The sequence below is a fragment of the Pezoporus flaviventris genome, unplaced genomic scaffold (assembly GCF_033815535.1).
Source record: "Pezoporus flaviventris isolate CSIRO_AGI_PZ_B2104156 unplaced genomic scaffold, CSIRO_AGI_Pfla_v1 ptg000030l, whole genome shotgun sequence".
Lineage (NCBI taxonomy): Eukaryota > Metazoa > Chordata > Aves > Psittaciformes > Psittacidae > Pezoporus > Pezoporus flaviventris.
Genome location: NW_026892578.1, coordinates 2,370,434 through 2,384,090, shown reverse-complemented (window position 1 = coordinate 2,384,090; position 13,657 = coordinate 2,370,434). Strand labels below are relative to the sequence as shown.

Below are 13,657 nucleotides of genomic sequence, written 5' to 3'. Positions count from 1 at the left end.
CTTCATTGCTCTGAGTCTTTAAATAAAGATTGGGTGCCTTAATAAAAGGTTAGGCTTCTCTTCATCAGGTTATTAGCCTTTCATAAAGGAATCCCTTGATGAAATATTATGGCCTGTGTTTTCCAGGGAAATAAGACTAGATCATTGTAATGGGCCCCCCAGGTCTTTAGCTAATTGGTGCCTGATTTCTTTCCTGACCTTGAATTACTCTGAGAAGAGGAGGTTTTTGAGGAATGAAGTAAAATTCTGTGTGGATATTTTGCAGGATTAGCAGCAATCCACTAAAGTGTTCAGGGAGAGAGGCAGTGCTGGAGCAGGCAGGTCCAACCTGGCAGGAGTTAATGCAGCTGTGTGTGGTGTGCAGGACTGAACCAGCGCTGGTGTGGGAGATAGCAGTGGGCTCATTCTGAACCTTGGTGGTCTTAGAAATGCAGCTCCACGTAACTGTCTCTCTGGTACCCTCTGGTGCATACCAGCTCCTTAGCTGCTGCAGGCAATGCCTGGGGAAGCTGTCTCCATCCTTTGATGATGGCAGTGTCTGGGAGAACATTCATTGCCTGTTCTCCTGTCCCAGCAGGAGACTTCTGTCAGTTATGAGAAGCAGCAATGTCTGATGTGTGCCCATCATGAACCGTGGCAGAGTTGGTGATAAGCCAGAGTTTATTCCTGAAATACATTTCCTGCCCTCAGTAGCAAAAGCTCTCCATTTGTGTGCTTCAATATGCAATGGTTACTGTCCATTAAAGGTTTGTGTTTATGTAAGGAGATCACAAAAGCGCAGAACATTTCTTCTGGCCTGACCCTGAGATGTTCAGCCAGTACCTGCCCTGGCTGTCAGATGCTGCTTGGGAAAATGTGATTCCCTAGGTAAGAAGTAGGAAAGCATACAGCTCCAGGCTCCCTGGGTATTTATCAAGCAAAAAAGAGCCACCAGAAGCTGCCTTTTGCAAAATGGTCATGTTATCATAACAGCATTTGGAATAAGTACTGGAATAAGTACTTCTGAGAGATGGCAATCCTGTGTGGGAAGGAGCTGCAGGTTTTGGGAAATAATTGGTGAACAATATGTGCATTTGTGTATGTGTGGACAGGGAAGGGCAGGATGGAGGGTGACTTGGTACTTGTATTTTTTGTGGTTTCATCATAATACTGACCTAAAAATTGTGAACTGCTGCTCTGCGACTGCTGAGATCACAGCTCTCTTGCCACTGCTTACAGCTGTTACCAGTCTTAAGGTCCAGGGTCTTGTCTTCTGCATCGAAATAGAAGTTTGGAATTGTTATGTGCTCATCCTATGCCTCACTGAAAAGTAGCAGTGACTCTGTTCTCCTCTCTTCAGAGAGCTACCTCTTCTCATATCTGTGGTTCAGTATAAGACACCCCAGTTAAATCTGATCCCTTGTTAAAGACATCTGCTTTAATGAGCTAGCCTTTCCTCCTTCCTTCTATGAAGGTTTCACATGAGTCCACCTGTGAAGGAGGTGTGGAGAAGGGTAGGTGGCCCAGTCAGGAGCACAGGGGACTGTGATCAGACCCAAAAGCCGTAACAGAAAACCAGGCAATTATTTTCCCTCAGAAAAAGGTTTAAGAGACAGATGAGGCGTAATTGAGACAGAAGGATGTTGATTTCATGGTTTATTGTCACATTAAAAAAGTAATCTTACTGATGAATTAATATTTGCTTTTTAATATAAAAGTGCTTATTCTTACAAATCCTTAAGGCTCATTCTGTTACATTACAGTAGGATTTTTCACCATCCCAGAAACTGTGCTACATGAGTTTTATATGAACTGTGGACATAGCGAAATCTCCAAACAGTAAAACAAGTCATTAATAATTTCATTGCCTTTGTACGCATGAACCTGTTTAGTTGTGTAACATAATTTAACAGGAAAACAAACAAAAGCAAAATTTTCTTGTATTTTCTAGTTTGACTCAGAACTGATCCTCAAAGATTTCTACTTTACTTGAGAGAATGGAACAAATACAGTTGGGTTTGAATCTCAATTTTTCACTCGTACAGCAAAAAGGAGGGTGTGAGACAGAGCAGAGTTACAGATGTAGCATTTACCCTATGTTTCTTACTAAAGAGAGAAGGAATGACTACAAAGCACAAGTATTGTTCATACATGATGTATTTATTTTTGTAATGTCCCTATGTTGTACTTTTACTTAGGTAAGGCTTCCACTGAAGCCAAAGTGAGTTTTGCCTGAGGGAGGAATAAGATCAGGGCTCTCACGGGGAACACTTAGGTTAAGTAGTTTATTACTTATTTGTCTCACAATGAAAGGACAAAGTAGGTGAAAGTTACTAAAGCTCTTGTTTGTATTGATCACAAGTGGAATATCACTGCTGGCATATACTATGATACACAGATAAAGGTATACCATATTTAATTTTAATCATACTCGGAGCTATAGTAGTTGGATGGGCAGTGAATTTGCTATTTCTACTTAAATTTTAAACATCTGTTTACTGTAAAGACCAATTATTTCCAATAATTGAGTCAAAATGCAGTAGCTAAAAAAATACCTAATGCAAAAGATAAAAATAATTTAAAGTATTCTGGAGCAAGGTGGGAAATGCTAACCAATCTAATAAATAAGGCAGTTTAAAGCATTTGTGGCTGCTACTGTGATTTATTTACATACTTTACAGCATAAATTACTGTACAGAATACTCTGTTTATTAACCTGTGTAAACAATATTGCCTGCTGTATGGGGACGTATTGTGGGATTATGGTTGGTGGAAAGATAAACTGCTGTAGCATTGGCTGGGTACTGGAGGCCTCGGGTAGCGCATCCTTGGAAAGAAACATGAGAGGTACTTTATGAGCTGCAAAGAAACCCATCCTGACTCGAATAATTTAACAGAAAACCTGCTGATGTATCTTGCTATAAATGAAACATGGAAATGAATCTCTGCGGTTTGTTACAAAAATAATTCTGGTCATAAGCTGATCTTTGTGTACCTCATCTGGACAGGAACCCTCGTTTAGAAGTTTGCTGCTTGAAGATGGGAGGTGGGGAAGAGTTGCAACATGCAAGTGTCTCACTGTGCGCTATCTGCACTGCCAACACACCCAGCAGGAGCATGGTCGGTGGCCCCACACTGTGACCACTGCATTGCCTTTTTAGCCCCTGGTCCTATGCATAGCATGGGAAATACGGAGGGAATCAGGACTACTACGATTCTTGCAACTGGCTGGAGGAGTAATGACAAATTAAAGCATTTTGTTATTTTGTCCGCCCTGTGCTGTCTTCCCCACCTGTTTGTTTCCCTCACCCATCCGCAGCGTGGTTTGGTTTTGCTTCTGTGTGTTGGTAACTCTGTCTCTGTAAGGATGCCTACTGCAACATGGTCCAGGTTTCCATTAATAATATGCCCAGGAATATAGGCCGTAAGTGGTAAGTGTGTGTGTGTGTAGCCATGATTTGTTACACCTATCGTCTCCATCTGCCATGGTCAGCATGGAGTGATATCCCTGCACAGAAGGACCAGAGTTAGACTTGGTCTGCCTGGAGAGCAGCTCTCACGCCACTTGGCTCCTTTGCCTTGGCTCCTGCCTTTCCTGTTGCTGCCCACAGAAAGAGACAGACTACCATTGGTTCCACAAGCACACCTTGATCTGGCTGCTCTGAAGCTCTCAACACAACACTGCTCATCCTGCCTCCACCGACAGCCAAGGATGATGCCTAGGCCAGCCCTAGGAGCTGCTATGGGACTGCTGGTCTGCAGGCAGGCCGTGAGCTTTAGGTGGCCCTGGGTGGCCTACAGGCTGTTCATTGTGAATAAAATTGCCGCTTTCATGTAATGAATTGAAAAATGCTGTTGAATTTCCATAAAAAAGGGTAATATTGGCATAATGTGGGCTCCCAGCCAAGCTCATCTCCTTTGCCATGTACAGAAAAACTGCTTCTTCTATTTAAAGGAAGCCAGCTCTACTACCAGACAACATACAGAAAATGTGCCTGTGAGCATTTAGTAGTCTGTAAAATATATTGTCTTGATATTTCAGTAATCTTACTAGAAGAAAGGCGCATGTCCTTGAGGAACTATGTACTTCTTTGCAGTGAGTTAGGGAGTGAGCAAGAGGTGTTCCAAGTCTAAAATGTATACTTTAAACATCTCAGAAATAAGTGTACTTAACTGCATACCTATTTTCCTGCATATCTGCTCCCTCCCAACGTGACCTCAGCCCCCCTCCCATCCTACATCAGTGCACCTAAGGTGTTTACCAATTTCAGCAGGTACCCTCGCTAGCAAGAGATATGACTGTAAACCTGGGATAGGATTTATATACTGCTATATCTGAGCTCATCACCTAAATTCCCTTTGTAGACAGTACACAGAAACGAGCATTTCCAGGGTGTGATTCATTGTGCTTATTATGTACAGTACAAGATGTACTGTACACAAATTCTGTGTTTAAATCAGGACATTTTTATCTCTCCCATTCTACCTTTCCTTGCTCTTTATCCCCAGTGAATTGTTATGAGGCTGATTGTGTGTCCTCAAGTGGCTTAAAAAAGGTCCTTGCACAGGTGTGAGACCATCAGTTCCTGCTGGTTCTACTGCAGGGCTGCAGAGCAGCAATGCTCATTCAGGCAGATCAGCAACACAATGTCAGGGAATGGTGCTGGGCCAGGAAATGCTGCTGTAACCCCTCCAGCTACACTGCTGTTTCACACAGGGTATGTGAGTCACCAGCGCTAAAGGCTTTCACTCCCCAGATTGCTGGTCTCTCCCATCCGCCTTCCAATGCAGAGAAGAACTCGGGTGCAAGTTGTGCATGGAGTCACCAGCACTCACTCTCTCTTCTGAGGAGGGAACTCTGTTTCTAGGACTAATGGGAGAAGGTGGATGCCAGTCCCACAGGTGGGGTGGAAATGAGAAGAAAACAGATCCTGAGCTGCTCAGAGAAGCTCTGCGCTTCCCTCCATCTCTTTTCCAGTGAGGAATTTCAGCTCTAATTTCTCCTGTATGTCACAAGCACAGGCTGGGAGATGGGGTTGCAGGAAGAGCTGGCTGTGGGACCAGGAAGGCAAAATGAAAGGCTAAGGAGATAAAAAAATAATTACTGCAACGATTATGACACTCGTTAGCTATGTGTTATTTGCTGAGGAAAACCAGAAGTCCCCAACTTCCTATACTGCACCTTAGCAAGTGGAAGATGGACTTGTTTGTTGTGGGTGAAGGCAAACTGCCAAAGGGCCTTGATGTCCAGAAAGACTTGAGGAAAGGACCCATGTGAACCTCAAGAAGTTCAACAAGGCTAAGTGCAAGGTCCTGCACTGGGGTTGGGCGAAGCCTCAATAGCAATACAGATTATAAGGGTGAGAATTCCGTATCTAAGAATGCCAAGTGGAGAAAAGGGTAACTAGTGCTAAGGAAAGAAGGATTTGTTAGTATTGCCTGAATAACATGAACAGCAGTAGAAACATTTTGATTTGACTGGTGGTCAGTCCTTGGTGCTCTATTGACGTCTAGAGGTAAGATGTCAGAACAGAGCTGACAGTTTGACCAGGGATGCTGACTAATGATGGTGTGATTTGGGAAGGTAACTCCCTGAACACTCCCTGTGTTCCCAACATACTGACTTCCCAACTCAGTTGCTGGTACCACGTATCACACTTAGACACATATTTTGCTATGATAGAGACATTTTCTTAGTTTCATTAAGCGACTGGTCCTCTTTGCAATGTACCATTCTAAAAGAAAATTAAATCCATTGATTTAAAGTTATTTGAAACTGGATGTGGAATAACAAATTATTTGAATACTTCTGAGGCTGTTACGAGAAACACACTTGGTACAACTGGGGAAGCAAATTTCTTTCACAGAAATACAAAGTGGCTCAAAGACATAAAAGGATTGAAGTGCTGTGTAGCTATCATCTGTAGGATGGCTACACAGCACCTGGTTAACCTATGCTGTTTGTGCTATATACTACAGTGATTCTTGCTCTCTACTAGGATCAAAGCTATTCTCTGGGAATGGCAATTTCACCTAGGCTGTGACTCCCCTTAGTGCTAAGCACAAGTTTTATATACTCTGGTGCTTACAATAAGAGCCTACATGGTGTTTAAGGATTTTGAGGGTCTTGTAGCTCTGGACTCAGGGGTGAAATTCATCTAGTGTACTTAGCAGTTTTTCCCACAGCTCTTCTGCAGCACTTTCCTTCTGAGGATACAAAGTGATTTGCAAACATTAATTAATTCTTCTAAAGCCCTATGAGGCAGATAAGTGTTAAGTATCCCTGTGTTAGTTCATATGAGAAACATGAAACCTGAGTGCCTTATGATCCATGCTGTTTTCTATATGTACTCTCAAAAAGGAATATGTGCCTTGGGACAGAGGAAATCCCCATTTTTTCATCATTCTGTTGTTTTCCTTGGACCCTTCTAAAAGGGCAGCAGGGATGAGACTAGGATTCGAGCTGCAGAGATCGAAGAAAAGAGGGAGCCTTGCTGTATTTGCTGCTGGTTTTGTAGGGGAAAGCCAGGACCTTTATGCAACCTGTGGATTACTTGCTCCGTGCTCCAGCACTCTATTTGAAAGGTAGCTTGGGCTGCTGAAGTAGGAAACACCCCTAAAATTGCAGGCATACTTGCAGGCTACCAGGAGCAATAGAACCAGACAGCAAGTGGAGGCAGAGGAATTACTGGAATAAACAGCCCTATCTGAATGCCACCTGCATCGCTGAGGAAAACTATAGACTTCTGGAAGAACAGTGGAGCCTTGGATGCTCCAAATCTTAGTGGTTTTCCTTTATGGAGCTTTAGTAAGGTAAGAACAATCAGGGCCTAAACTGCCTTTCCCAGATTGTTAATTAACCTTAAGAACAATTTACAGCATGGCCACTCTGCTGTTATGTTCCTATAATGTGGGAAATGGAGCCTTTGATTTCTTGAAGGCAAATGACAGCTTTATGAGAAACACTGAAGTAGCCAAATTTTCATGCTAACAGTACAGACATTGTTCTCCAGCTTCCAAGACAGACTAGATATAAGATCATCCAAATGCTTTTCTGAATGCATTCTGACAAAATTATCTACGGTTACATGCCTTCCCAGCCGCTGGTGCACAGCGCATAAGCTAATGTAACAATTATAATTATGGTCGTGATCAGACCTACAAGGCCTTTTTAAGACATGAAAATCAGACTAATTCTCTAGTTTCAAACACAATGAGTTCAAATATGTGATGTAAATGCTAACAAAAAGATACCAAATGAAAGGCATGTTAGGTCTGCACCAGCCAAACTTCTGTTGTTATCTTAACAAGTCCATATTCTTCAGGCATTGTTTGTATTTCTATTGTACCAGGAGATTTATTCTTTAGTTTGAGGAGTCTCCCTGAATGGGGGAGGGAAACGTTGCTATTGCTGTGAAAAAGAAACATCTTTTTCTGACGTATTTAGCATTAAGAGGATTATATAAAGGCAAGGCATGTCACAGAAGGAGATGTTCTTAATACAGCTTTTACCATGAACCCATGACCCTCCAGAAAATTTAGGAGAGTTAAAAAACCTATTGCTTTGTCAATCTTTCAATTTTAAAAAAAAAATCTTCTTGTAAAAAGATCAAGGGATTGATCTACTGTTATTTACATAAAATTCAACCTTTCCTGCTTAAAATCATGAATCATTTAATGTCACATCTGCAGGGTATCTGAGGCAGATGCCATTAATGCAAGTAATTTCACAAATTCCAATTTCATTTGGATTAAAACCTACAACTAAGTCAGTGAATAGAATATACTGTACATGCATTAAGGCTGGTGACTACTAAAATCTCTTGGGTAGATAAACTAAGCAGAGATTAGCCAGGTCTAAGTAAATATGTCCTCACCTAGGGAAAAAAAGATATCCTGACATTTCAGGGATGCAGATTTGAATCAGTAGCCATGAAAAATGGTTGAATATTTGTATTACAAAAGAGATACTGTGGCACAGTCACAAAGGTGCATTTCTTATAAATTAATTAGCCACACAAATTATTTCAATAACAGCTACTGAGGTGATATGGCTCCTCAGTGATGAGTACTTGATGATCAGTGGTAGGCACTAGTAATATCCTTCATGCTGAGTGACTTTTATCACTATTTAGATTTACAGTATATACATATGTGTTTGTATCTACACTTAGGGCTTGATCTTCTTAATCTCCTTTACCTAAAGTCATCTGTTCACTATAATCTTCCTTTGGAGCCCTGTGATATTTGGATAAAAGAAATAGGCATACAAGGGGTGGGTGTATCCTGCCATGTGACAGGGAGTTCTATGCTTGGCTTTTGTTTGCACTTGAACCTCTACATATGCTTTGTTCTTACCTGTCAATCATGGTATACTATAAATGATTAGGGCCAAGGGGTCGGTATGGTCTTGCTGTCTGTGAGGATGCTATAGGCTGCCCTGTATTTGTTGCATCCACTTGCAATACATGGTTCCTTTGAATCCATTCCCATTGCTTTACCAGCACTTCTGTTTGCTTCTGTTTGTAAGCAAACCTCTCCCTTTAGGCATAGTCCTTTTGGATTTGTACAGAATGACTTCTTACTTTCCCAGAATGAACCTGAACATTGCTATGGTGTAAAGGAGCCTGCATGGTCCTGGACTTCTACAACAGATTTGAATGAGCCATTGTCTTTCATGGAACTCCAGAGGACGACAGTCACCTCTGGTCACATCCAGGACACACAGAACACTTTTGACTCGTGTTGAAGTGCCTAAGACTATTCATCTTCTTAAGACAGAGCATATGCTTAACTGGACCAGACCTAAAAGCCACATGCACTTCTCTAGACCAGGCCGTAAAAAGATGAAATTAAGTATTCCATGTCACCATGCTACATTCAGTCATACAAATGGCAGCAACCATATACAGAAAGTAGTCTGCACAAAAGAGTATTCTAAATAACCTCACCAAAATAGTATAGCTGCAGGAAACCCTATGGAGAGGAAGCCAGAACTTCTAATCCATTTATATGTCTAGTTGGTTTAAATGGCTGCTATTTCATCCTGTTATATATACCACCAGAAGTTAAGGCTCAGTGTGCTCATCAGACAACACAGATGATGCCAGCACAAAAACTGAAACCCAGTGTGTTTTTCCATGGAAGCGATGGACATTTTAACTGGAATAATTCAATGTAAGAGCAATGTACAAGAAAAAACAGTCATCTACAAGAGATCCTTAGTACTTGGAAATGTTACAACAGGACAGCATTAATTCTTGCATTTCTCTGAAGTTTCTTGACATATTGCATCCATACAAAGAGTTCATTGCGTTTTAAGAAAAATATCCCAATCTTAGTAAAATAAACATGCTTCAAAGTTCCATATTTGCAACTCAAATGCCACATGTGCAATAAAACTAAACTCCATTTAAGGCAAGTAATATATGTCACTTCTAAAATTTCTCAACATTAAATAGCAGTAAGGGCTCCCAACCCCCCAGACTTATCTGAAGATAAACATCATAGGCACCGTCAAAGAAAACAGAAGTTAATCTAACTGGAATTTCACTTTCCTGATCTGAGGAGAAATCCCAAAGTACCTTCATATGGTATCGAAGCAGCTGATGGAATTTGTTGCTGCTAGTGTAGTAAGTCTCTACAGACTTCCACAGCTGGAGATCAGGCAAGTGATAAACTGAAAGGCACCGATCAAGTTCTCCATGATAGTTGTGACCAAACGGATTGTGTTCTTTTTGGGGTGGGTAACAGCCAGAGTTCAGAGTGACAGGACTTGGGGGATGTTTGTTTTGTTATTTAAAGGCAGGTCCGTGTTCACTCTTAAAGCCAGACAGTGTAACACTCAAATCTGTGCTAAGAGGTGGCCACAGCCTGAGCTCAGTACTTCAGTTAGGGGGAAGTATCTGAGCACCAGTGGACACATAAATATCAGCCCAGCCTGGCTTGGGGCAGAGCAATTCCTAGTAGCTAGCTGCTGAGCTGCCTCAAAGAATGGGGTGAGTGCTCCGAGTCTGAGCAGTAGCTGGAGTTATGGTACATGGGGCTCAATGTGCTCTCAAGCCTGCTCTTTACCACGAGGTACAGCCAGCCTGTTACCAAAGACGTTTAGCTCAGAAAACGTGCTGCAGGGCTTGGTACTTTTTTTTCTCAAAATGCAGCTCTTCAAAAATGGGGGAGGAAAAAAAAAGGCAGCAAAGACCGCTCAACCAGCAATCAATTGTATCTTCTATTGAGAGAGTCTTTTGTACTCACATTTCCTTAATATGTAAGTAAATTAGATTAGGAAACAACAACCAAAGGGTCCAACCAGTGACTTGGACAAGAACAGATCGTTGAAAGTCACCAGAGCTGCTCAACTGAGTAAAGGCTGCAAATCCAATTGCAAAAAAAATATATATTTTTTAAATGTACAGAATTTATTTTTTAAAGTACAGAAAACTAAATCTGTGAAAACGACTGAAAATGAACAAAAATGTACTGAATGCAAGCACAGTTGAGATGAACTGGCCTTGACCTCAGCTGACCCAAATTAAACTCCAATTATTGTGGGATTAATTCTGGCATGAAAAACACAGCCTGTCAACAGGAACTGAAAACATCCCATAAATCAAGAAACATTAAAGCCTAGTTGAGTATTATGCATGAAGAGTGAGAGGATTACGATAGGAAACAGTTCTTAGCCTGACAAGCAGCAAACTCAGCTTCCCAGATAAAGGAAATAGCATGTAATGCTCTCATACAGCCTGGAAGAAAATGCTGCAAGCTTCTGCTAGATGAAGAAAGGTATGAAAGTAAATATCTGTGGGATGAAGCCTTCCCAGGCAAAGCCAACAACTGTTATAGATATCTCTCTGTCTCTCTGAGTGTATGTAGCTAAATTAACACATTTTCTTTACTAAGTGGATTGCAGTTTGCCATATTTTTTCATTTATCTGTTTACTGTCAGTAACAGAATGCAATTTTCCACCATCTCTTCAAAGCTTTAGCTGTCAGTATATCTGTTTTCAGGCTTTTTGCTTGATCCTGTAGGTTATACTGTTGGTGAGGATCTGAACAAGAGGTAAAGTTATTTAAAAAGACAGGAGATAAAGAAACGCATGCAATTTGTTGAAACTTATTGCACATGAAAGAATGCCATCTTTCTCCAACTTAATGCAAGCTACACAACTCCGCTGTGTGCCCCAGTGGAGAAGTAACAGAGAAATGACACATTAAGATTGAAGCTGCTGTGATGTGTCCATGCTCGCAGGATAACTTCTCCACGTCTATGATTTGCCCTCACTCATTCCAGTTCAGGAAAGCCCTTGTTTATGTGCTTAAGCTCTGCTGAAGTCAGTGGGATTTCAGTGCAAGCTTAAAGTTAGGAATCTATTGACAGCTTTCCTGAATAGGGATCTGTGCTTATTGCACTTGGTTTAATCAACCCATGAGATTTTGGCATCTGAGTTTTTCAATACAAGAATAGAAAGGGTATGCTTTGTGCATTAAGATCAGTTCTTTCTAGTATTTCTAGTGTATGAAAATGTTTGGAGAGCAATACAGAACAATTCATTCTGAAGTGGCATCATATATTGTACATATGTACACATACATGTCTACACCCAGAAAAATTTTACTCAGTATTGAAGAAAGAGTCACCTTTGTTTGGATCAATGCTGTGGTTGACTGTATCTGTAGCACAGTGTCCAGAATAACTGAATTATCCATGAAAGGTATACCGTCCATGTGAATGGCACACAGTCATTATGACAAGTGAGCACTATTCCGCACCCAGTGAAGTCCTTGTTGAGTGTACTGAACTAAATGCTCCATACTGCTGTGCAAGGTGATAGGTCCCATCAATGCATCCAAGTCGTTAAAAAAATCTACAGGGGAAAAAAAGATTCAGCATCAGAAGAGTGAAACTGCATTTACTACTTGTCACCCTTTAATAGATTTTATTCTCTTGCAAATTGAGCCAAGCTGAACATTTCATAGGAATGAAAGTTTAGTGCTAGCAAGATTAATTTTAAAGCCCTATGGTTCATGATGTTACAGGCTGATGCACAACAATTTTCTTTTTAAAGAGCCAAGCAGTGAATTCTTCAGCTTTGCTTTTCATTAATTTCCACTGAGTCTTGATAAAGCAAACAGATGCTGGGCAAGATTTATTTGGAGATTAGGGACAGCTAAATCAAAAAGTCTACACACAAAAGTCTGTCTATACATATGCTAGATATTTAAGCTACCATATCAGAGTAATAGAGGCCTGTGCAACATGGTCAGCCCAGCCTAAAGAATAAATTGGCTAACTAGCCACTAGGGGCTTAATTCAGTTGCCTACTTTGAGATGCTCCCAGGCAGTTGATAACAACCCGAACAGGCAAATCTTACACAGGAGACTTCAGCAGTGGGAGTGTAGGTAAGGATACCTCAGATAATGGCATTTGGCAGCTATGGTTAAAAACTGAATTGTATTCCAGTCTCCCTTTCAGGGTGAATTGGGCAGCCCTCTGAACTCTGCTGACTGTATTGACCAAAGCTCCATCAACTGCAATGAGAGATTTGCCCACTTGCCCCAACTCATATATACACACCTACATTTAGGGGTCTTCATTTGAATCCTGGCAATGTCACTGCCTTAAATACACAATTTAGCCTGAAAACCAAGCAATACTTTGCCATCAAGTCAGATGTTGAGGCATTTGCTCATGGAAACCAGTTCAGCTGAGAGAAGTTTACTCTTAAGAGGGAACGAGCTGCCTCGTTCCCATCTGTGTCTGCTTGGATGGGGGGGAGGGTTAGGGGCTGCTCACTCCTTCTGCAGAAGGGAAGTATGTTCCTACTTTTTGACATGGAGTGGCTAAACACATGCCATCCAGCTCCACAACTTTGGGAGGAAGGAAGCTGCCTTGCCTGCCACAAACCTCTCTCTCCAGAGTGACACAGATGGCAGTGAATGCTACCCACAGCTATGTCTGTGACCTGTCTGTCACCAGTCCTGACCAGCCAAATAAAGAAAAAAAAAAACCTAGTGGGATAGTGAGACAGCTATCAAAATTGCCTTTTGGGGCTGTTTTGATCAAACTATGAGCAGACTGAAGAAAAAAGTCACCTCTGCAGTCTTACTTTGCAGACAGGATTCCTATCAAAATAATTACTTTCCTGATCAAAATCATGTGACAGTCTTCTAGAATAGTCCATTGCCTTGACTCACTCACCTCTGTTTTCCTTGGCCAGGTTGTCAGCCATCTCCCAGTAGTCATAGCTGTGCAGGATGCTGTTGGTGATGCTGACATGGTTGGCAGCCATCTGATGAATACGCTGTGGTATGCTGACGATAGGAGATGGGGAAGGGGCCCCTGTGCTCCCCTGGGATCCTACAGAGCTGACTGGAGAAGGGCTAGGGGACATGGGTGATGGTGTTCCTGTGCTCCTGGAAACAGACATTAATACAGTTACTTAAAAGGTGTTGGGATTAAAACCGTGAGAATATCAGAACATACTGCAGGTAAGAAAATATTATTTCTGACTGCCAATCTAATGTATGTTTCTGTGCGACTTACTTTCCACTGGCACCCCAAGGAGATGGGTTCTGGGCAGCTTTTGATGAATTCTGTAAAGGAAAAAGTAATTCAGAAGGTAGATAGTTTATATAAGACTATGAAATGAATTACATTAAACAGTATAAAAGTAA

At 41.5% G+C, this 13,657-nt stretch overlaps 1 protein-coding gene and 1 long non-coding RNA gene across 4 annotated transcripts in view; one reads left to right on the top strand and one right to left on the bottom strand.

Annotated features, from left to right (window-relative positions):
* The window catches only part of LOC133272507 (uncharacterized), a 31,351-nt gene that overhangs the window by 12,063 nt on the left and 5,631 nt on the right, over window positions 1-13,657 (top strand). The gene's annotated exons all lie outside the window — the stretch shown is intronic.
* AFF3 (ALF transcription elongation factor 3) overlaps window positions 7,567-13,657 on the bottom strand; it is a 321,875-nt gene continuing 315,784 nt past the window's right edge. For all 3 annotated transcript variants that reach the window (XM_061459668.1, XM_061459669.1, XM_061459670.1), the window contains 3 exons: window positions 13,527-13,576; window positions 13,182-13,396; window positions 7,567-11,846 (listed from right to left, as the gene is read on the bottom strand). In XM_061459668.1, coding sequence (XP_061315652.1) covers window positions 11,725-11,846; window positions 13,182-13,396; window positions 13,527-13,576 — 387 coding nt within the window. In that variant the 3' untranslated portion in view covers window positions 7,567-11,724. The remainder of the gene's footprint in view (window positions 11,847-13,181; window positions 13,397-13,526; window positions 13,577-13,657) is intronic.